General features: G+C 41.4%; 1 protein-coding gene across 2 annotated transcripts in view; it reads left to right on the top strand.

Moving 5' to 3' along the window:
- Positions 1-24785, top strand: part of MAPRE2 (microtubule associated protein RP/EB family member 2) — a 162578-nt gene that overhangs the window by 8721 nt on the left and 129072 nt on the right. For both annotated transcript variants that reach the window (XM_060170224.1, XM_060170223.1), the window contains exon 2: positions 18316-18377. Coding sequence is in view for 1 of the 2 variants with exons in the window: in XM_060170223.1 (XP_060026206.1) it covers positions 18316-18377 (62 nt within the window). In the remaining variant the exon portion in view is untranslated. The remainder of the gene's footprint in view (positions 1-18315; positions 18378-24785) is intronic.

The following is a 24785-nucleotide window of genomic DNA, read 5'->3' as shown; positions in this document are numbered from 1 at the left end:
AAGTTTTAAAAAGTAATTTAAAAGGTCCCATAGGTCTTAATCCCTTTTGAGTTCAAAAACCTTCCTTCTCTATGCTTGCCTGCTTGTTTTTTAGATGTTATAGGGTTGTATCATAGGAAGAATTAGAGATGTTGGAGCGAGAACATCAGAAGGCCTGATGTTTATAACCAGTTCTGCAGCTGACGGGACTTGGTGATTTTGGAGACCTTAACATCCTTCATCACCATCCCTCAAACTGTTCCTCGTCTGTCAGATAGAGACTGTGGGGTCTGAAATTGTCTCACAAGATTCTTTTTTTATATATATAAATTTATTTATTTATTTTTGGCTGCCTTGGGTCTTCATTGCTGAACGCAGGCTTTCTCTAGTTGTGGCGAGTGAGGACTGCTCTTCGTTGCGGTGCGTGGGCTTCTTATTGCGGTAGCGTCTCTTGTTGCGGAGCACGGGCTCTAGGCGTGTGGGCTTCAGTAGTTGTGGCACACAGGCTCAGTAGTTGTGGCACACGGGCTCAGTAGTTGTGGCTCGCGGGCTCTAGAGCACAGGCTCAGTAGTTGTGAGGCACAGGCTTCGTTGCTCCGCCACATGTGGGATCTTCCCGGACCAGGGATCGAACCCGTGTCCCCTGCATTGGCAGGCGGATTCTCAACCACTGCGCCCCCAGGGAAGCCGCACAAGATTCTTGTAAGGATCAAATTAGATAATTCTATGTGTGGGTTTTCGTGATGACTGTGTTGTGTATGGTGCTGTGGTCGTATGATTTGTTTAGTGACCCGCTTCAGACACGGCTGGCCGTTGACTAAATACTACATGATGTGGTTTCCTACAACACGCCTGATCTGGAAGAAAGGTGGTGGTCATTTTAACGGCGCCATCTATGGAACCATCGAGCACATATCTCATAGACATGCAGCTTGATGTCCATGGCCAGCACAACTCTCCCTTCTTCGCCACAGAAACTTAAAGTTCTCCTCCTGGCTGGGGACAGCGACGTGTCCTGGGGAGCCAAGCAATGAATTCCTTATCAGGGTACCACTCATGGCTCTGTGAAGTCAAATGACACAAGGCTTTTTGCTGCCAGAATTCTATACAATTCCTCCTGCATTTTTTTTCCCAGGAAAAATTTTCTAATGGGTTATAAAAACGCATTTCAGTATTTTTAATTAACTTTTAAAATAAAATATTAGTCCTTTGAAAACACGTTTTTATGTTGTCATCATAAGCACATCGCTATATAATTGTTGTAATCAGTTATTAAGTAGCTTGGTGTCAAACAATCACATAATCCAAGATTGGAAGAAGCTGCCTGGTCATTTTGTTAAAGGAACCCCAGTGCAGAATTCTACCCACCCCCCGCAGCCCATGGAGGAGAAACTCATTTGTTTTGTTGTTGTTTTAATAAATTCATTACAGAAACAAATTCATTAGTGAGGGTCTGAAGAAGATGAGGGGGGGGCGTGAGGGGAAGCACTTCTCATCTTACCACCTTCATGCAACTATCACAAATCTATTTTTATTTTTGTGCAAAGCTCTTATTGTCTGTGATCGCATTCAACCATATTTCGCCTGAAATTTTCCTTAGCATGTTGAATGTTGTTTCCCATATTCAACAGTGTTTCTAGCTTCAGTGTCTTGGCACGTTCCTCTGCCTGGGATGCCTTGCCTGGGATGTGTTTTCCAGCCTTTGTCTTACCACAGGTGTTAATCCTTTTAGGTCCCCACCCCTCAAAGTGTTCTCCCGGGACCAGTGGAGCATCTTATAAATGCCCAAGCTCAGGCTCCACCCCAGACATTCTCCATCAGAATCTTTCCTTTAATAAGATCCACAGGTGTCATTGTTGTGGGTTAAATTTGAGAAACATTGTTCTGGAACAATTTCCTAAGCTCCTAACCGTTGCTTCCCACCACCTCCCACTGGTCCTCCCATCCAGGACAAGTTAGGTGGATCCTTGCGGTTGCCCTTTAATTCCCCCCACGTGGGCCTCCCCAGCACATAAACTGGTTGGAGATGGTGATGGATGCATAGTCATCGCCACATCCCCAGGTTCTGGTGCAGCACTTGACATGTAAGAGTTTTATATTTGGAATTGTTTCATTGTTTTCCAACACCACTGCTTTCGCAGATGAAGAAATGCAGAAATAAGTTTTTCTTCCTACTGGGAAATGGGGTACTCAGGGCTCTCTTGGCCATTGGCCTGCCGTTTGGGGGTCCCGTTTGTTGCAGTCTTTATTATGGAAAACTTATGAGGTGGGGGATGATTCTCTGTCTGCAAGTAATTTCTGAAAGTCCACTGCTGGAACTTTATTTCTTTTACTTAAAATATTAATATCTATTAAACACCAACACCTCTGAGAGGAATCGCGCTTTACCCTCGGTTTGAAGGTGGAGCAGCTGGCAGGTCTGGGTAAGTGTTTAGCGACAGATACTGGTTATCTGACGGGAAAAGATACGGAACACTAGTAGGTGATAGAAAAGATAGTGGAATGCTGCAAAACAACGTCTAATTCTGACAGATGTTACAATAGTTTTGTCTTGAATCATACGCTTTTCCATTTAAAAAAATCACATTTTTTAATCTATAAAAATCTCAGGGGCTTCCCTGGTGGCGCAGTGGTTGAGAGTCCGCCTGCCGATGCAGGGGACACGGGTTCGTGCCCCGGTCCGGGAAGATCCCACATGCCGCGGAGCGGCTGGGCCCGTGAGCCATGGCCGCTGAGCCTGCGCGTCCAGAGCCTGTGCTCCGCAACGGGAGAGGCCACAGCAGTGAGAGGCCCACGTACCGCAAAAAAAAAAAAAAAAAAAAAAACCTCAGGATGGGGCTTCCCTGGTGGTTCAGGGGTTAGGACTCCGTGCTTCCTCTGCAGGCGGCGCGATTTGGATCTCTGGTGGAGGAAGTTCTGTGTGCCGCGAGGTGCAGCCAAAAAAAAAAAAAATCTCAGGTTGGACTTTTCTCCCCCATCCTGCATCTCATCTATGACAAATTTCATCCACCCCCTACATTCAGAGCAAAACTAAACTGCTACCCTGGCGATTTTTCTTTTCAAATGTTTGTTTTTAAATTGTAGACAAAGTGCAGGTACATCTATACCGATGTTTCTAAACTCACATTCAAACTAGGCAACACCTGAAGCATGGGGAGCTTCCACTGTTTTCATGAACCACTAAGTCTTTTCATTGTGGAAGGAGTGTTTCGTGAACTTGGGGATGGACAGTCAGATGGAGGGAGGCTCAGCCCTGGAGGCTGCTGTTTTGAAGTAGCAGGAAACTGATTAAGGCTTTGGAATCAAACTGTACCCAGAAACAAGGAGCATCTGTCCTGCAGGGCTATTGTTCGTCATATTTGAAAGGAACGAGAGGATCCTGGTACTGCTTACCAACAGCTCTCACAATTAGCCACACAGACCACAAGGAGTATAATTATGTCCAAGAATGTGTGGGACTTCCCTGGTGGCGCAGTGGTTAAGAATCCACTTGCCAATGCAGGGGACACGGGTTCGAGCCCTGGTCCGGGAAGATCCCACATGCCGTGGAGCAACTGTGTGCCACAACCACTGAGCCTGTGCTCTAGAGCCTGCAAACTACAACTACTGAGCCCGTGTGCCACAACTACTGAAGCGTTGCGCACTGCAACAAAGAGTAGCCCCCGCTCGCCACAACTAGAGAAAAGCCTGCACGCAGAAACAAAGACCCAATGCAGCCAAAAATAAATACATTTATTAAAAAAAAGAAGAATGTGTGGCGTGCCCCGCCCCCTTGGGAGTCTAGCCCTGTACTTACGCATCACCACGGACACCAACTCCAGAGGAATGGTGAATCTGAGTTAGGTTTATCCCTTGTGGAAGAGTGTATGAGGTTGTCTTTCTGTCTCAAACTGCTTACCTGAGTGTCTGTGATGATACTATTCATGGTAATTTGCCCAGACTTTGGACCTTGGGTGGGGTTTGTAAGTCATTTGATGCCTTCAGAGTGTACCTTGTTGAGTAATCTGACACAGGTGAGCCATGCAGGATGGGCAGAACAATCGTGTGTTCTACATGCTATAACATCAAGCCTAGGTCCATTTGAGTCATATTTTCCCGTGGTAGTTGTGGCCCATCCCAGAGGAAAGCGATTTTTAACATATCCTTGTGAGGCTTGGTGGTGTTTTAAGGGTTGCTCTTGGATTCTCAAAGCTATGTGCATTTTTTGTTTGTTTTTCACATTTGGGGGGTTTGTTTTAAAATGTTAAATAACCTTGTTACTAACCTTGGACTTTGATTATGTTAATAATTTTGTATGAATTTGGTTGAGAGAGTTTTACACCTTGATTTCTCTATCCGAAAAACGATACAAATGTTTGTTACTAATGATCATGAGTAGAGGCTCTAGAGATTAAAACATTAAAAGAGTAAGTTAAAATTATTCCAGATATGAAGAACCAGAAAGATGATAAACAAAGAAGCAGCAGCAACAGCTACCAAAATATTGAAAAGAAAAGTAAACCTGAGTTAAGACCAAAAAAATGGTTGTCTCTAACCTCCTATTCAAACAAGGCTCTTCTCTTAAAATCTTTGCAAGTTAGGCATAACTTTGTCCTTATTGTTTTCTTTTGTTTTTTTGCGGTATGCGGGCTTCTCACTGTTGTGGCCTCTCCCGTTGCGGAGCACAGGCTCCGGACGCGCAGGCTCAGCGGCCATGGCTCACGAACCCAGTCTCTCCGCGGCATGTGGGATCTTCCTGGACCGGGGCGCGAACCCATGTCCCCTGCATCGGCAGGCAGACTCTCAACCACTGCGCCACCAGGGAAGCCCTGTCCTTATTGTTTTTATTATTAACAATAAGTCAGTTTAAACTGATTGTCAGAGGACCTGGTTCTCGTCCCAGTTCTGCTCAAAGGGCAACCAAAACAGCTCAACTCACCTGTGGCCCCAACTCATCAGTAAAGAGGGGCTCTTGTCTTTAACTTATCCTTTCCCCACAAGATATCCCTGTGCTCTGAAAGGTTGTTGTTAATCCAGCTTTCTTACAATACAATACCGTAGAAAATGCACTGAGGACTGTATTTTCTTTTTCCTCTGGAGAATCTACACATTGTTCAAAACATGAGGAAAATAGTTTTGATAATCCACTAGCACATCGAATGATCGAGTTAAGTCGTAACAGGCAGATGCAGTGGTAAGATTCAAACTTCCACTTAACATACAGAGAATGCCATTGCAGCTCGCCAAAATAGGAAAGCAATGGGATTTCTAGCAGAGCAGATGCATTTTATAAAGCGTCCACTCGGAAACCCTCCTGCGCTCACTTTTCCCTGTGCATGTGGTAATTGGCATTGGGTCATCTCTCCACCAATCAGCTTGGGCTGAGATATGGAGATGTCATATAATCACATCCTGTTAGAGGGAAGGGAGGACACGGGTAAAGCAGAGACACAGACTCAGTCTAGCATTGAGTTATATTGTGCTGCCCCCAGATACAGGCAAAGACAAAAAAGCCTGCATCCCATGGTACAAAGGACGTTCCCTTTTATAAGACTGCAGTTGTGTGCTAGAAAAAGTAGATAGGCCAAACGTCAACATTTGTGGCCAGAGGTAAAAATCATTGCCACTGTTGTCTTATGGTACCATCATTAATGCCAGATGGTGCTTGAGGAGGGGTTTATGATGAACAAAGCCTTCCCCTAACCGGCCCATAATGTCACTGCATGCCGGCCTCTGGAGACACGGCCGTTGGGTGCCTTCCCACTCCTGGTGGGAATAAACACAGCAGGTGTGTTCCACCCATCTTGGAGGTCTGGCATCATCAGTGGGTTCTGGCAGAGATGGTCTCACAAAATCGGTACCTAACTCTCTGTATGCTTTTCATTATGCCAAGTTGGATTGACCCTTCATTATGCCAAGTACAGTTGACCCTTGAACAATGTGGGTTTGAACCGCATGGGTCCACTTATACTTGGAGATTTTGCAACAGTAAATACTACGGTACTGCATGGTCCCTGGCTGGTTGACTCCCCGGATGTAGAGGAACCTTGGATACAGAGGGCCGACTGTAAGTTATACTCGGATTAATACCCACCTTGTTCAAGGGTCAACTCTATTTTTAGAGCCACACGTAGCCTTGGCAGTCATCTCATTTAAATCCCATTATTTTTCTAGATGAAAAACTGAGGCATGGAGACTTCTCCTACTAAAAACTTAGTAATTTCAGAGTCTTAAAGTTGGTTTTTTTTTTTTTCAGCTCATTGTTTGCTTTGACAGTGTTTGGCGGGTCATCTAAGCATCCTCCTGGTTCTTGAGCACACGGTCCTCGTTAAGGTGCTCAGCTAACAGCTCAGCATTGGCAGTCCCCTTGAGGAGCAGACAGGAAGGACTTTGTGGGGTGGGGAGGAACAATAAGGCAGAAAAATAAGCCTCTCAGGATCCAAAAGACTTGAAAGAAATGAGACTATTACATGAGCACTGCATGAAATGAAGTGATATCTACAAAGCCTGAAACCCCTCCAACAGTCTTATGAGCTAGGGTTCTACAAGAAAAGTTCCACTTGGGGTCAAAAGATAAAGTTTTGTTTTTCCCTTGGCTGCCAACCTTAGAGAGGTGATAGTCAAAATGTGGGGTTTGCTGAGGTCACAGACTACAGCCCCCTCCAAAAAAGGCAGCAAAATAGGTGTCAGAAGGGCCAGTAAGGGTCCTGCTGAAAGGATTCCTTTGGGTCTCTTTCATCCAGGCCACGCCTACAAGATCTCTTTCATTCAGGCTTTCTCTCCCATTCTGTTTAAGCTATTGGGTTTCCCTAGAGTCGATATTATTTTGATATTTCCTGACAATCTAATTAATACTCAGACCCAGTTGATGAGGGATATGTGTTCAAATTCAGTTATTTAACAGTAATAATGATAAACATAAGTATTTTCCATTTACCTAGAAATTTACAGTTGCTAAAGAAGTTTTACGCATAGCAGCAACACTCAGTAGCTGCACTTTACAGAAAACCATAAAACTTAGGGCCGAGAGTTTAAATGGCATGCCCAAAGCCACACAATTGGGAAAACCTCAACCTCAGGGAATGTTATCCCAGGTCCAATGTTCCTTCCACCAGGCAGATTTACAAATGATAGTCGGATTCTCTGAGTAGCCCTCAGTGGTCCCTTTAACCCATAAAGGTACTGAATTATAACAACATCTTAACCTCTAGCCTCTTTGTATTTCCCATGGAAAGATGCATGGGGTTTCAAAAAAATTGGTTGACAAATCCATTTTTAGTACACAGTCGACCGCAAATGAAGTCTCCCGATACTCAGACCTTGATGGTCACTTCTTTTCCCTCAGTTTGAAAATGCAAGTGCAGCTAGCAAGGCCCTGATTCGCCCAGGAGTGTTGTTAGAGAGTGCTGGCAATCTCAAAAGTCACTTTGTAACACAGCATTGTAAAGCAGTTATACTCCAATAAAGACATTTTTTTAAAAAAATCCCTTTGAACCTGACGCTTTGAGGCAGAACGATGGTCCAGGTACACTGTAGTGTTGTGGAGATCCTTAGTATTTGCAAAGTTAAGCTTTTAGCTCCTTGTATACTTCTGCCAGTGTCTGGCAGGTCGTCCGAGCGTCATCCTGACTCTCTAGCACACTGGATGTATGTGTGGTGGCTTCACCTGAATCAATGGTCTACACACGAGAAAAATAACAGTGGCTTCATTGAGGCTGCTCATGTAACATGATTCAGAACCAGCCATTCAGATCAGCAGAGAAGAAATAACAAATGTCTGTTATTATCACACTGTAACCCATTTACACAGATTCATTATTCAATTAAGTATGTATCATCTTGGAAAGGAGAGAGCTTTCTCTAAAGACCTAAAACTCTGGATGTGTACATGACCCCTGGGAGACTAGGGATGTGAAGAGAGAGGAGAAGCAAGAGGAAAATGATGGGGTACCCCAAGGATGGAATTTACCTCCTTAATTTTGCTTTGATCTGTCCTGGATAACAAGGTCTGAGCTGTAAGTTGTTCAGATGATCCCAGTTGAAATAGACTGAGTGGCCCATCTGACTAAGCACAGGCTAGATTACCACCCAGCAGATTGTGAAAAGAGCTCAGAGGTGGAGAGAACTTGCAACTCAAAGTGTGGCCCCCAGATCAGCAGCAGCAGCATCATCTAGAGGTTTTTAGAAAGGTGGCCTCAGACCTTACCCAAGATCTATCAAAACATAATCGGAACTTTAACAGGATTTCCAGGTGACTCTTGAAAAACTCAAACTACATAATATCCAAGAGGACAGCAGTTGTACATTTTTCCCCTTTGTTCCATGCGCCCCGTCAATCATTGCGTTCACAGCCCCATGATATAATTATTGTGTCTGTAAGTGCCTTGGGGGCTGCACTGTGTATTAGAGCCTCAGCACCTTGCATAATGCCTGGGATAAAATAGGTGTATAGGTGGCACTCAAGAGCTCCAGCTCTGAGATCCACAAATCTGAGTTTGAATCCCAGCCCCGCCACAAAGCTCAGTTCATGTACCTATAAGATAGGAATAAAAATAGCACCCTGCACAGGGTTATTGGGAGTAAATGAGCTGATGCCTGTGACATACGTAGCGCAGCACCTGATGCACGCTTGCTGTGTGTAAGTAGTAGCTGTTGTTATGGGCTCAATGAGTGTTGAACAAGTGAATGAATAGGAACTTCATGTGGAAAGAAAAAAACTGAAAGATGGTCAATACTTGGTGCCCTGTTGCTTCAAATATATGAAATTGAATTTTAAAACAATATGCAAAGGACGCCTCACGTAAGAGAAGGAAAAGGTAGAATGGGTCAGAATGGATTTATAGGAAAGCATGCGATTTGGAACCAGACCAGAGTTTGGATCCCAACTCTGTCCTTTACTAGCTGTGTGATCTCCTACAACACACAAGCTCACTGAGCCTCAGTTTCTTCATCTGAAGAATGGGATCAGCGGTCCTCTTTTTTTTTCTCGGCTTATGCAAAAAAAAGTTTTGTAACTGACAAAGTATCCCTACCTCTCAGCACAGCCCTGGCACTTAGGAGATGCCCCATAATGGATGTTTGCTCAATTGAATCAGAGCATGCAATGTCAACGGGATGACAATTGGGTATTAGAATGGACTGTGGCCCTCCAAAACGCAACACTAACAAAATCCTATTCCTTTGTATTTCATTTCTTTAGGGTAAGGGGTAGTATGGCACAGAAAAAATCTTTCAAACCTCCCTGTGGACAGGTGGTGAGGGAGGGAGACAATGAAAAAACTCTGAATTAGAAGTTTGGCTCTGCAACTTGGTATGAGATGAGAGTTCCTAAGGAAAGATACAAAGGAGAGAAAAGCAGCTAGCCAAAAAGCAAGCAGAGTGAACCTCTAGCAGTAGAAGAATTATGATTTCAAGATCTAGGGGAGATGGTATATGTCAGTGGTCCCAACATTTTTGGCACTAGGGACCGATTTCGTGGAAGACAATTTTTCCACGGGGCAGGGGTGCTTGGTTCAGGCAGTAATGTGAGCCACGGGGAACGGCAGATGAAGCTTCACTTGCTCACTCGCCACTCACCTCCTGCTGTACCACCCGGTTCCTAGCAGACCGCACACCGGTAGCAGTCTGCGGCCCGGGGGTTGGAGACCCCTGGTATATGTGAAAGAATCTTGCAAACTTAAGAGCTATAGACATGTATAACGATGAAAAGGAAAGAAAAGGCTTTAAGGAATAGTCAGCCTCTGGATCAAATTCAGTACACGGTTGATTGAATCCACGGATGCAGAACCTGCAGATACGGAAGGCCAACTGCACCATTGTGTATAAGGGACTTGAGCATGTGTGGATTTGGGTATCCATGGACGGTCCTGGAACCGTATTGTATTTTCCTGGAACTGACTATATATATATTTTTATTATTATTCCCCTTTATTTTTTTAACATCTTTATTGGAGTATAATTGCTTAACAATGTTGTGTTAATTTCTGCTGTATAACAAAGTGTATCAGCTATATGTATACATATATCCCCATATCCCCTTCCTCTTGCATCTCTCTCCCACCCTCTCTATCCCACCCCTCTAGATGGTCACACAGCACAAAGCTGATCTCCCTGTGCTATGCAGCTGCTTCCCACTAGCTATCTACCTTACGTTTGGTAGTGTATATATGTCCATGCCACTATCTCACTTCATCCCAGCTTACCCTCCACCCATGCCCCCCTGTAACCTCAAGTCAATTCTCTATGTCTGCGTCTTTATTCCTGTCCTGCCCCAGGTTCTTCATAACCATTTTTTTTCTTTTAGATTCCATATATATATGTTAGCATATGGTATTTGTTTTTCTCTTTCTGACTTACTTCACTCTGTATGACAGACTCTAGGTCCATCCACCTCATTACAAATTACCCAATCTCGTTTCTTTTTATGGCTGAGTGATATTCCATTGTATATATGTGCCACATCTTCTTTATCCATTCATCTGTCGATGGACACTTAGGTTGCTTCCATGTCCTGGCTATTGTAAATAGAGCTGCAATGAACACTGTGGTGCATGACTCTTTTTTAATTATGGTTTTCTCAGGGTATATGCCCAGTAGTGCGGTTGCTGGGTCATCTGGTAGTTCTATTTTTAGTTTTTTGAGGAACCTCCGTACTGTTCTCCATAGTGGCTCTATCAGTTTACATTCCCACCAACAGAGCAAGAGGGTTCGCTTTTTCTCCACACCCTCTCCAGCATTTATTGTTTGTAGATTTTTTGATGATGGCCATCCTGACCTGTGTGAGGTGATACCTCATTGTACTTTTGATTTGCATTTCTCTAATGATTAGTGATGTTGAGCATCTTTTCATGTGTTTATTGGCAATCTGTATATCTTCTTTGGAGAAATGTCTATTTAGGTCTTTTGCCCATTTTTGGATTGGGTTGTTTGTTTTTATTAATATTGAGCTGCTTGAGCTGTTTATATATTTTGGAGATTAGTCCTTTGTCAGTTGCTTCGTTTGCAAATATTTTCTCCCATTCTGAGGGTTGACTTTTCATCTTGTTTATAGTTTCCTTTGCTGTGCAAAAGCTTTTAAGTTTCATTAGGTCCCATTTGTTCATTTTTGTTTTTATTTTCATTTCCCTAGGAGGTAGGTCAAAAAGGATCTTGCTGTGATGTATGTCATAGAGTGTTCTGCCTATGTTTTCCTCTAAGAGTTTTATAGTGTCTGGCCTTACATTTAGGTCTTTAACCCATTTTGAGTTTCTTTTTGTATACAGTGTTAGGGAGTATTCTAATTTCATTCTTTTACACGTAGCTATCCAGTTTTCCCAGCACCACTTATTAAAGAGACTGTCTTTTCTCCATTGTATATTCTTGCCTCCTTTATCAAAGATAAGGTGACCATATGTGCATGGATTTATCTCTGGGCTTTCTATCCTGTTCCATTGATCTATATTTCTGTTTTTGTGCCAGTACCACACTGTATTGATTACTGTAGCTTTGTAGTATAGTCTGAAGTCAGGGAGCCTGATTCGTCCAGCTCCGTTTTTCTTTCTCAAGATTGCTTTCGCTATTCGGGGTCTTTTGTGTTTCCATACAAATTGTGAAATTTTTTGTTCTAGTTCTGTGAAAAATGCCATTGGTGGTTTGATAGGGATTGTATTGAATCTGTAGATTGCTTTGGGCAATATGGCCATTTTCACAAGGTTGATTCTTCCAATCCAAGAACATGGTATATCTCTCTGTCTGTTTGTATCATCTTTAATTTCTTTCATCAGTGTCTTATAGTTTTCTGCATACAGGTCTTTTGTCTCCTTAGGTAGGTTTATTCCTAGGTATTTTATTCTTTTTGTTGCAATGGTAAATGGAAGTATTTCCTTACTTTCTGTTCCAGATTTTTCATCATTAGTGTATAGGAATGCAAGAGATTTCTGTGCATTAATTTTGTATCCTGCTACTTTACCAAATTCATTGATTAGCTCTGGTAGTTTTCTGGTAACATCTTTAGGATTCTGTGTATGGTACCATCATCTGCAAATAGTCCAGCTATATTTTCAAGTTGGATATTTTACCTAGATTTATTGCCCATAATAGATTGGTTAGGGAAAAAACAATTATGAAGAAAATTAGCTTCTGCTCTAGAACGTCACTAGGTTATTTCCCAGGTGAGTGGAATTCAGCATGAATTTCTCCATCAAGGAATCTAGTTACTAAGACAGCCCCCAAACGGTTCATAAGTGGACTCCTCTGTAAACCAAACCCCACAGCTGGGATCCCACGAGCAGTGTTAGTTGTTGCCAGATCAGCATTCTAGGGACCACATGGCTCAAACAGAAAACTCATGGGCAAAGGCTATGCAAAAATTCCTGCACATTTTAACAAGTTCTGTCCACTTACCAAGACTTCTAACAGACTCTGTTGAAAATGTTAGAGTTTGAAAAGATTTCCGCACAAGTTAGACAATGACTATCCATCTTTTGAGGGAGATCTTAGCAACGCTCTTGCCATTGCCGAAGTCTTATTTAGATTTCATATTACCCTTTTTACACTTTTAACATGTTACTGCGTTCCTTCTTTGGGTGGTCAAAGGAATAACAAACTACAGCCAGGACACGTGTAAAGCAGGGTTCCAGTTTTCAGTGTGATCTGAGCAATAAGCTCGAACCCTGGACTCTAAGTGAATCTGATACCATTCTCTGTGCTGCTTTCCTGCTTCATGAACATTCTGCTACATTTCATTATCGTTCATACTTATGAGCAAAGGAGCCGTTCTTCTACTCCAGCTACTCTATTTTCAAGGATATCTGATTTAAAGTGGATAAAAGGATAAGTGAAAAATAGTTATCAAAAATATTTCATAGAAGTACAGTGAATGTGGTATTTCTCATGTAGTTTGTCTCATGTCATTTTTTAAAATTTCTAGAATAGAAGGTCTATTCTATTCTAGAATAGAAAGGTCAATCTGTCTACTTCTGTAGGTAGTAGCAGATGGATCAAGGAGTATTCTAGAAGAGAGGGTTAGGCCCAGTTTGTATGAAAAGAACTGAATTTTTATTTAATTATAAAATAGTCTCTTGGGATTCTCTTATTTTTATAGAAGCCCAAATCACACGACCATAAGAAGTTTATAACATCATTACCATTCTTAATATATCCCCCCAAAATCCCTTTATCAGCCAGCTACAATTTTTCAAAAGCACTTTTATATACAATATGGGTCATTTGTAGTCTGCCTTTCTTAAGTCAAGGAATGCGTTGTACCGTATCCAATACCCAAGATTCGGTGCAGTTTGACATTTTCTTGCCAGATAACCTCATTTGGGTTTGGTTTCCCTGGTGTGTGCTCAGCTCTTTGCTTCCCGGCAGTCATGCCTCTGGTCCCCTGAGGGAGTTGAACTGGGCAGGCTCTTGGCCTCTCTCCGGTGCCTCTGGGAAGGCCCTGAGCCCAACTGGAGACCCCTAATTGAGGCAGTGGTTGGTGGAGGGCACTCTGGAAGGCTGACATCAAGTAGGATCTGTGTAAGGAGTCATCCTCTGTGACCTTCTGCTCCCAAGCTGCTTTCTTCCTAGAAAGCTGTGGACCTCCCACACTAAAGACTGTGATCTACAACTGGAGTGATTCAGTATCTCCAAGCTGCTACGGGGAGTTTGGAATTCAAGATACAGCTCATTCTGAAGATCCAAAGATAGCTGAGTTAACTCCTGGTAGGAAAACCTAGGTTCAGATCCCAGCAGCGTTCTCTTCTCCGAAAAGCTAGGAGCAGCTGGCAGGAGGCTATAATTCCTGGCTCTTTGCAAGGAGAATGCTTTAACCTTGCATTGAGCAGATGCCTCATTGGCTGGATACGTAGCATTGAAAAAAGAACTCTTCCTTTCAATGGTATGGCATGATTGGCAATATTTTTACAACTCTGTTTTCATTCTGATGTATACGTTATGTGCCGGCGGTTTTATGGCCAGACAAGGAAGCAGCCTTTGGGGGTGATTTTGGAGCTAGGACAGAAGTTCTGCTGTGCCTCACACATGGGATGCCAGAATTCTGAGTTTGTTCAAAGAAAGAGGATTTGAAATTTCCAGAGGTTGAGGGAAAACAAAATGTGCTTTGTTAAAAGAGTCCGACCATGTCATGACTCTTATCCTAACAAAGCTATTTGGTCTTTTTAAGGAAAACAAATCCAACAGACAGGCCAGGGGAAGGCAGCTGGCTTATGGCTGTTCATTTCTGAGGGCTGCCTAGTGCTCAAAATGGGAAAAGTCAATGGGGTCTCTCCTAAGGTGAAGGGAAAGTCCGCCAGCTCCTCTTTGTGGGGTGATTACAGTTAGAGCCTTATTTAGTGTGTGGCCCAAGTTAGAATAGAGAACACCTGCCTTGTCATCAACGAACCACAAAGGATGAAATTCTATTCCTGTGCCAGTAAGATGTGGGAATTTTGAAAATTTATGGAAAGCATGAACTCGAAAGTATAAGAGATGGTTTCCAAAATGCAGAGCGTATCACACTGCCATTTAGAAGTCATTTCTGGTTTGGGGTGTGTGGATTTGTGTCAGTATTTTGAATTTTAAGTTTGGGAAGGTAAATGTAGGAGCAAGAGAGCATAACAGCAGAGAAGATTCCAAGACAGGCAAGACTGGACAGCGAATGCTTGGCATGAGTTCTGAATGCTAAAGTTGTGGGTGAGAGGTTATTTTTCTCGGATCTGCGCAACATGGAACAAATTCCTGACCCAACTGGTCCGCTGCCTTGGGGCTTTTGTTCTTCTCTGAAAAGGTTAAAAAAAAAAAACCAAAAAGAAAGGAGGTATCTTGCTCAATTCTAGTTGCTGTCCAATCTCCTGATTTTTTTTTAAGTTAAACTTTTTAATTTGAAACAATTGTACGTTAACATGTAGCTATAAGAAACGATACAAAGAGACCTCTGTACCCTCTGCTCAGTTTCCCCCTCGATGGTAACATCTGGAAGCTCTATGTACAGGGTCACAACCAGGTAATTGACATTGATACATGTGCCAGGTACAGAATGTTTCTGTCACCACAAAGGTACCTAGTATTACCCTTTTATAATCACAGCCTCTTCCCTCCAGCCCCGCCTCCCTCCTCAACCCCTGGCAACCACGAGTCTCTGCTCCCTTTCTGTAGTTTTCTAATTTCAAGAACGTTAGCTAAATGGAATCATACAGTATCTAACCTATGGACTGGCTTTTTTCACTCAGCGTAATTCTCTGGAGGTTGATCCAGGATTTTGCAGGTATCAGTAGTTCTTTTTTTAATTGATTAGTAGCATTCCATTTTATGGATCTACTGGTTTGTTTAAACATTAACCCGTGAAAGGACATCAGTGTTGTCTCAATTTTGGCTACTATGAATAAATCTGCTAATAAAGAAAAGTTTTAAATTTTCTGGAAAAATGCCAAGAGTATCGTTGGTGGGTTGTATGGTAGTTGCACGTTTCATTTTTGGTTTTGTTTTCTTTTGTTTTTTACAACAGTCAAATGTTTTCTAGGGTAGCTGAACCATTTTATATCCTCACAAGCAATATATGAATGGTCTAGTTTCTTCTCATCCTCATCAGAATTTCAGATTGTTACTTGTCCTTATTTTGGCCCTTCTGATAAATGTCTAGTGATATCTCATTATGGTTTTGTTTTTTTCACTTACCTAATGGCTAATGACATTGAATATCATTTCATCTGCTATCTGTATATCCTCCTCAGTGAAATGTCTGTCAGTGTCTTTTGCCCATTTCCTAGTTGTTTGGTTTTTTTAGCTGAGTTTTGAGGGTTCTTAACTTATTCTAGATACTTGTCCTTTGTCAGCTATGTGGTCTGCAAATATTTTCTCCTAATTACACCTTATATTTACACCCGATGGACAACAGTTCTTAATTTTGATGAAGTCCAATTTATCCATTTTTTCCTTGCATGGACTGTGTTTTTTGTTGTCAAAAACTTAAAACTCTTTGTCAGGCCCTAGATCCCAAAGCTTTTCTCCTGTTTTAATTTTTTCTAAAAGTTTCATAGTTCTGCATTTCACATGTACATAGTGACCTATTTTGAGTTCATCTTTTTAAAAAGTGTGAAACTTAGAGACAATAACTGCTCTGCTTATGCCAGGCAGCACAGAAAACACTGTTTGTCTTCCCTGCCATCCCCACCAGTGGGGACCCTAGACCTCCACCCTCACAAGGCCGTGCATTATTGAGCACCTACCACATCCCAGGAGTAGACCAAGAGCTCTCCAGGTGTCTCGAATCAATGTCAGAGGCCTGGCTTTTAACGTGGTGTTGTGTGGACAAAACAGCAGAGTCTGTCAGACTCAGTTAGAACTTGTTAGTTGAGCTGCATGATACTGGGAAACTGCTCCACTGCTCTGAGCCTCTGTTTTTTCATTTGTAATAAGATGGTTTTGAGTATTAAATTAGATAAAATATGTCAAATGACTTGTGCAGGGGTATTCAATAAATGGTCTCATTCTTCTCCAAACTGATCCATGGCAGCTGTTGAGAATGTTAGCAACGGGCTCTTGTTGTCAGAACAGAAAAGACCAGTTGTATACAGCTGGTCCCGAATTTTCTAAGGGCTAATTATCTGGTTTACAGATAAACTAGGAAACTTATACTCTTGCTTCCTAGCTTGGTAGCCAATACTTCGCCTAGTAACGTAGCTACTGGTACTAGTTAAATAAAGAGGGCAAATGAAAATTTTATTCTGATTCAGTTAAAATATCTCAAAGATGGACTTAGGAAAAGAAACTGACATGGATGGGAACAGATTTTTTTAAACCTGAGTTTTTTAGTATTATCAACTCTCATTAAATTACGGGAAAAATGTGAAACACTCATAAAATTAAATTCTGTAAAATATGTGAAGAAATTCTACCTGTTCTATCTGAAGGGAATAAATTGTCAGCTTATCCGAGGTCAGTTCTTGAAACCATCCACGTTAAATTTTCTGATTTTTATACAAGCCAAATTCTATGAATTACTTTTGAACTCCCTTATTGAATGGTATAACATTGAAAATTCAGCTATCACCTTTGTTTATTCTCTCAGCACTTACATTTTGTTATTTGCATTTATTTCCTTTCACCATCTCCTCTTTCTCTTATTAAAAGAAAAAAAAAATATATATATATATATATATATATATATATATATATATATATATAAAATGCCTCCCTCTTCCCTTTCTTAAAATCTTTCTCCCAGTGGCATCTCTAGAACTATGTCTGGGATTAATCACATTGTGTTGGATCTGCCACAAATACTTTATTTTTATACAATTGATGTTAAACTAAACAAGCACCAAAGGCATTTCTGAAATGGCCATTTACAGAAAACACGGAAGAGCAATGTGCAGGGTGAGGGCTTAGGTGGCAGGTGGAGAGGGGTCCTTTCTAGTCTGTTTCTTGGGTGTGGTGGGAAGACCACTAAGGCTCACACACATCTGCATCTCGGGTCCCTTTTAGGAGCAACTGCTTGAGCCACAAGCAGCCTCCCCAGTTATCATCCACCCCACCCCCAACCTGGGCCCCTCAAAACCCACAGCTCACACACATGTTTTAACCTCTGGAATTGGACCTGTCCTTCATCAATTTATTGTCTTATCATTTAGTCAGAGCATGTTTTGAAGATAAATAGCAAATTCATATAAAGAAAGTAAATAATTCCTTGATGGTGTATATATTTTGAAGTTTGATCCTGGCAATGCTTGTCCTGTTAAAATTAAGCACATCTTTTTTAAAATATTTATTTATTTGGTTGCGCCGGGTCTTAGTTGCGCCATGCAGGCTCCTTAGTTGCGGTACGTGGGCTCCTTAGTTGCAGCATGCATGTGGGACCAAGTTCCCTGACCAGGCATCAAACCCAGGCCCCCCACCTTGGGAGCACGGAGTCTTAACGACTGTGCCACTAGGGAAGTCCCTAAACACATCTTTTAACTAGAAGAATAAGCCTGTGTTGATACTAGATATAAAGTCTGCAGATTAACCCAAGTTTGGGAAAGTCAATACTTTAATTGACGTTGGCATTTGATACCTCACTGGGGACATTGGTTCCTTGGGTTATCTGCTAACACATGATTCTCATCACATGAGGCTATGGGGGGGAGGGTAAAAAAAATTCTCTTCATAGGACTGACATTATCTAAATACTCTCAAACTATGATTAATCAACCCAAGAACTGATATAATAATGTAGCTGACAACCCTGTTGTTTGGCTGAGTTACTCTCTTATATGATAAAGTCAACCGAATTTGGATGTGTGCTTTTTAATTTTCTCTTCCATTGCTGGCCACACCCAATGAACTAAACAACCCTTTGCTCTGATGTTTTCAGCACAGTAAATGCTTTTTTTCTTTTCATTTTTACGATCCCAGTATCCTGTTTCTCAGAGGAACATTTCTTCTCGACAGCCAGGGAGAGAGCCTGGATGCTCAAGGTAAGATTTCAACGTAAATTATGTTGCATGACTCCCTGTTTACAGATTAAATTGGAGTGCGTATTATTAATGCCTTTGTAACAAATTTATTTTCAAAATTCCATTATACAGTTAAAGCGGGTATTTGAGTAAACATGCTTCATTAAAACATTGTTTTTCAAACTACATTCCATTTCCCATATGTACTAAGGGCTAATTAACTGTTATCCGCAATTCCTCTAAAAATGCTCAAGCCAGTTAAAGTTGAACTTTGGAGATCTTATTGGTGAGAAGTGAAGTGAGAGAAATTTAAGATATAGTCAAATGACCTCATGACATTTCTAATTATGAAGAAGGGATTATTTGTTAAAAATCCAGGCAACTGCTCTGTTGGCTTTACAGTAGAGGTGGGCATCTTAAAGGAGATGAAACCTCGGGAAGCCTCATTTTTTCAGTTTGGGATTTGTGTTTGAGACAAAATCATTTGACCTTCTGTTGTTTCCCATTGGTGTTCCACCTACTATTCCAGGAGCTCACTAGAACAAAGGAACAATTAACTGAAATTCCACCAGATGGCAATATTTGGAAAGCCATCCAGTAAGGTTTCAAAGATTTAAGCTATTTATTGTTCACACCGAGAATAGTCTCACAAAGTGTAAAGTCCTACATTTCGTTAAGGGTGCTTTAAACATATTTTGTTTTACTCTTTGCCCACAGCATCGAAATTTTTACTAGGGGGAAAATAGGTGTGTGGGGGGTATGTGTTGTTTTCTTTTGTTTATCATTCTGGAAGGATAAAATTAGAAACTTCATTCTTCAATAATTCTCCAAACAGTATTGGTGAGTCTTAAAAGCTCAAATCAATGGGTAATATACCACATTTGTCTTGGGGTCTCTTTGTGATAAATGCTATGATTGATGGTCATTTTTAAATGAATTGTTTGAGAAGAGAAACAGAAAATTCTAAAGAAGAGTAGAATTTTAAGGAGTTGCCTAGATAGTAAACCAAGTGAAATTTACAGGTACAAAATTCTTGTTTGTAATGATTTGAAATAATTAAGGTTTATTTAAATAGGATGAGTAAACTTTGCCCCTTTTGCTCTAATGAAAGTAGAGATGCTGTATGTACCCTGAGTGGTGCCCAAAGAGCTGCCCTCTTCAACAATCAGAACTGGCTCTAGGACAGAGCTGGGACAGAGGGAAGGAAGTAGAAAGGCATCTGAGGGCAATTGAAATAGGAAGAACCAATAAGAGGAGCCGCCTGAGCTTTCCATGTGCACGTAAAAGCAGTCCCTGAGCAGAACCCTCAGACACTGTTGATGGGAATGTAAGTGGCTGCACTATGGAAAACAGTATGAAGGTTCCTCAGAAAACTAAAAACAGAATTACCATATGATCCAGCAATCCCACTCCTGGGCATATTTCCAGACAAAACTATAATTCAAAAAGATACATGAGCCCCTAAGTTCATAGCAGCACTGTTCACAATAGCCAGAACATGGAGACAACCTAAATGTCCATCATCAGATGAATGGATAAAGAAGATGTAGTATGTATTATATTTACAATGGAATACTACTCAGCCATAAAAAGAATGAAATAATGCCATTTGCAGCAACATGGATGAAACTAGAGATTATCATACTAAGTGAAGTAAGTCAGAAAGAGAAAGATGAATACCATATGATATCACTTATATGTGGAATCTAAAATATGACACAAATGAACCTATCTATGAAACAGAAACAGACTCATGGATATAGAGAACAGACTTGTGGTTGCCAAGGGGGAGGGGGTTGGGGGAGGGATGGAGTGGGAGGTTGGGATTAGCAGATGTAAGCTATTATATACAGAATGGATAAACAAGGTCCTACTATATAGCATGAGAAACTATATTCAATATCCTATGATGGGGCTTCCCTGGTAGCTCAGTGGTTGAGAGTCCACCTGCCGATGCAGGGGACACGGGTTCGTGCCCCAGTCCGGGAAGATCCCACATGCCGCGGAGCGGCTGGGCCCGTGAGCCATGGCCGCTGAGCCTGCGCGTCTGGAGCCTGTGCTCCGAAACGGGAGAGGCCACAAGAGTGAGAGGCCCGCGTATCGCAAAAAGAAAAAACAAAAAAAATCCTATGATGAACCATAATGCAAAGGAATATTTTTGAAAAAGGATGTGTATATAAATTGAATCATTTTGATGTACAACAGAAATTAACACAACATTGTAAATCAACTATACTTCATCAAAAAAAAAAAAAGCAGTCCCTGGACAGGCACTGAGTGCCCTTTGAAACCCACTCCTGTGCCCTAGGAGGGGGCCTGTATATCTGGTGTCCAGGACAGTCCTAGTTAACTTCTGCTGTCCTGGAATATCATCTTTACCACCCCCTTTCACCCTCAAAATTCTGTCTGGATAATAAGGTGATTGTATAATTTATCTTCCAAGCTGGCGTGTTTGAAGAAAAAGTAATAGAAAAAGATGGCCTGATATCTAAATTAGGTGTCTGTGTATAAACCTCCTTATATATATGGGGCTATGGGACAAATTCTTTTTCTGTAAAGAGCCACATAGTAAATAGTTTTCTGCTTTGTTGGTCGTACAGTCTCTGTCACAGCTATTCAATTCATTGTAGCGTGAAAACATAATAAACATAAATGAATGGGTTTGGCTGGCTTCCAATAAAACTTTATTTACAAAAACAGGCAGCCAGCAGCTGGCTGGCAGGGTATACAGCCTTGTCTGAGATAGTAGACAGTAAGGAAATAGGAAATGGTGGAGAACCAAGAAGACGGCCATCCTTCATTCTTCTCCCTTCTCTTCATATCCCTTCTGGGTTGCAGCCTCCTCATTTAACCCTCTCGGAAGCTAGTATTAATAGTTTCCTTGAGTGAGCAATTTCATCATCAGTTGTGTGGTTCCCAAGATTCCTTTGCTGGGTCTAACTGCTTTCTTCTCGTCCAAATCTGTTCCTGCACCTGCACACCGTGCCTGTGCTTTGTACCTCATGACACAGAATAGCATCCCTACTCAGGTATCACTTGAGTCCTAGTGTCAAATACTGGAGCGATAGCCATTAACAGACATTGTAATTTATGCTTTGGTCCTCACTAAGTAACTGTCTATAGGAAATACAGCCACATTAAGGAAACTTTTATGTTGATTCTACCAGAATTTTTATTATAAAAATAATAAATTTAAAGGAAACTTTAGGGGAAAAAAATCGCCCATAACAATACCACCCCAAAATAACTATTTTTCTTTCTTTTATTTCTTTCTTTATTTTTTTTTTTGCATATTTGCTATTCCCTTAAGTATTCCTGTTTTTCTATAGTGGATAACATAGCACATGTGACTTTTGTGTTTTATTTGATATTAATCACAAGCATCTTTCATGAGTCATCAGAACAATCATTAGAATAGTATTATGTTGTATCAATGTGCCATAAAATATCTTCTAATTTTTCACTAAAAAATGCTATACTAAATTTTTTGTAGACTTTGTTATTGTTTTGGTTGGTTCAGTTTAGTTGTTTGTTTTTTCTTTGGTTTTGTTTATTTCCTTAGGACAAAATCCCAGAAGATTATTATCCAAGGCTATGACCATTTGTATGACTTTTAATCTAGTTTACCACATGTTTTTGTTTTTTTTTAATTTATTTTATTTTTGGCTGCGTTGGGTCTTTGTTTCTGTGCGCGGACTTTCTCTAGTTACGGTTAGCCGGGGCTACTCTTCATTGCGGTGCGCAGGCTTCTCATTGCAATGGCTTCTCTTGTTGCAGAGCACAGGCTCTAGGCACGCGGGCTTCAGTAGTTGTGGCACACAGGTTTTTGTTGCTCCGTGGCATGTGGGATCTTTCCGGACCAGGGCTCGAACCTGTGTCCCCTGGCATTGGCAGGTGGATTCCCAACCACCTGGGTATCACCAGGGAAGCCCCCCACGTCTTTTCTTAAAAGGTTTGGAGTACTTTACAAGTGTTTACAGTTTGAGGGTATTAGGTTCACCACAACTTTGTGAGAAGTAGCACTTAATTTATTCAATAATATTTATTGAATGTCTTCTATACGTAAAGAACTGTGCCAATTACTTCGTGTGTGTGTGTATATGTAAACATATATGTATCAATATATAAATGATGTGCTCCTTCCAGAAACATTTATTGAGTGCCTACTATGAACTGTGTATTGTAAGATTTTAATGGTGAGCAGAAGATAGCTTCTGTCTGAGTTTGTCCTTACTGGGGAGCTAAGATACCTAGTAAATAACTGTAATAAAATACACAAGATGAGACACACCATAGGAGAAATATAGTTAAAATATGAAGGCGTTTGGGAGGGGTGAGGGGAGGTAGAAATGGCATCTGAGCCAAACTTTGAAGGTAAATTGGATTGGGATGCTTGGAGATGGTGAGATTTGCCCTTCATTCCATAAGCATGTCTTGATTGACAACTACATGCCAAGTCCTGTGCTACAAGCTCGGGATATAAAGGGGAACAGACAGAGCTCTCAAAGCTTACTCTCTAGTGGAGTAGACAGCCTTTAAAAATAAAATTGTAAGTGTGATCGATGGGATGGCTTATCTAGCAGAGGATACACATGGAGGTAGGGATGAAACCAGGGTTTTCTTTGAAGAGGAGCTTTTCCCTGGCTCCTCTTTTGGCACTGTCTTCATCATCAGTTATTGGGTCAGAATCTGTGGGAGATCTGCTTCTGGAAGTTTGAAGGTTACTCTAGTTGTACTGACCAACATTCCAATTAAAATTGGCCTACATTTACAGCTGGTTCCCCCAGTGGGCATATTAACTGAGAATGCACAGAGCCGAAGGCTGGGATCAGCAAGACCTACATCCTGGCCCTCACCAGCTGATGACTGAAGCAAAGCACTAAGAAGTACAGGGTTTCATGGGTGTTTTGTTTTCTAACAGCTGGAAGGAACCTCCGTAATAATCTAATCCAACTCACTCATCTGACAGATGCACGTTCTTTGTGAAGAGAGTTGGGTGACTAGCCTAGTGTCAGACATTTGGTGACAATGCCACGGCACCAGAACCCTGGCTTCTGACTCTCACATGCTCTTGTGCCATATTCACTGCTGTCATTTCTTCTGCCTCATCTATACCACCAAAGTAAAAAGAACTAAAAAGTGTTAGCCTAAGCATTCCTTGTGCTGTAGAAGCAATATGTGTTTTACCCCTCTCAGACCACAGCAAAAAATAATTTTAAAGTAAATATTTTTAATTTTAAAAGTAATGAATAGTGGTAGAAAGAGAGGGAACTTGGAACAAATTCCTGCATCAGCCATTTACCTCCCTTAGATTCTGGGCAAATAACTTGACCTCACTGAGTTTTTACATCTTGAGTTTGTTGTGAGAATAATTGGCAGTAAGGTTAAGTGTTGGATACATTATGGGCACTCAGCAAATGTTTATTTTCTTTCTCCTTTACCTCCTGGAGCTACAGGTTCTTGACAGATTTCCTTTTGTTTATTAATGAGGTGACCTTGTAAGACTCATGAGAATTAAATGATGGAGTGAGAGTACATTCATAAAAAAGTATCTGGTGCACAGCTCAATGTTCTCATTTCTGAATTTCACTGGACTACAGTTAAGTAGAGATTTAAAGGTTTTTATTCGTGGTTCTTTATCCTTTTCTTCAGTAGCTTATTTTATATGGTCTGTGAACATGCTGGTGAGACTTAGAATTCATTCATTTTCTCCATGACTTATTTCAAAATGATTTGTCAAAGAGAGAAAGATGATTAGATGAAGAAAATATGGCTAAATGTTAACTACAGAACATAGCTGGTGGGTATGGTGTACGTTATGCTATTCTACAATTTTTTCTACTTTTCTGGATGTTTGAAATGTCCCAAGTCAAATTATTTTTGGAGGATTACATATTAAATATGAAGCTTCTACCATGGCCCCATCACCATGCAAGGTGCCGAGGGTATGTTTTGGGCAAGAAAGTCAGGGTCTCAACACTGATGGAGCTATGGCCCACCATAGCGGACACTAATAAGACAGGCAACTTCCTCTACAGGGTGCTAATGGCTATGGTAGGGGCTCCCATGGTATCCTGTGACCCTCCTAGCAGTGACAGCAAAGCCACGACTGGTGCAGGGAGGTCAGATGGGGCTTCCAAGAGGGAGTGACATCTCATCTAAGACCCAAAGAAAAAGGAGGAGCTAGCAGGTGTTGGGGAGCGGGGGACTGCAGGGAATGAGGGATTGTTTGGGCAGAAAGAGTAGCATCTTCAAAGACCTGGAAAGAAGATAAGGGAAGCATATGACATTTTAGCAAAATTGAAAGACATTCAGTAACGAGCTGCAGCATCAAGGTAGTAGTCAAAAGGAGGGTTGGATGGACAAGCAGATCAGGAAGGGCCTTGTGAGGCCAGTGAAGAACTTTGAGTTGTTATCCTGAAAGTGATG

Source organism: Lagenorhynchus albirostris, chromosome 14 (genome assembly GCF_949774975.1).
Source record: "Lagenorhynchus albirostris chromosome 14, mLagAlb1.1, whole genome shotgun sequence".
Lineage (NCBI taxonomy): Eukaryota > Metazoa > Chordata > Mammalia > Artiodactyla > Delphinidae > Lagenorhynchus > Lagenorhynchus albirostris.
Note: the sequence above shows the minus strand (reverse complement) of the source record. Positions and strands in the feature narration are given on the sequence as shown.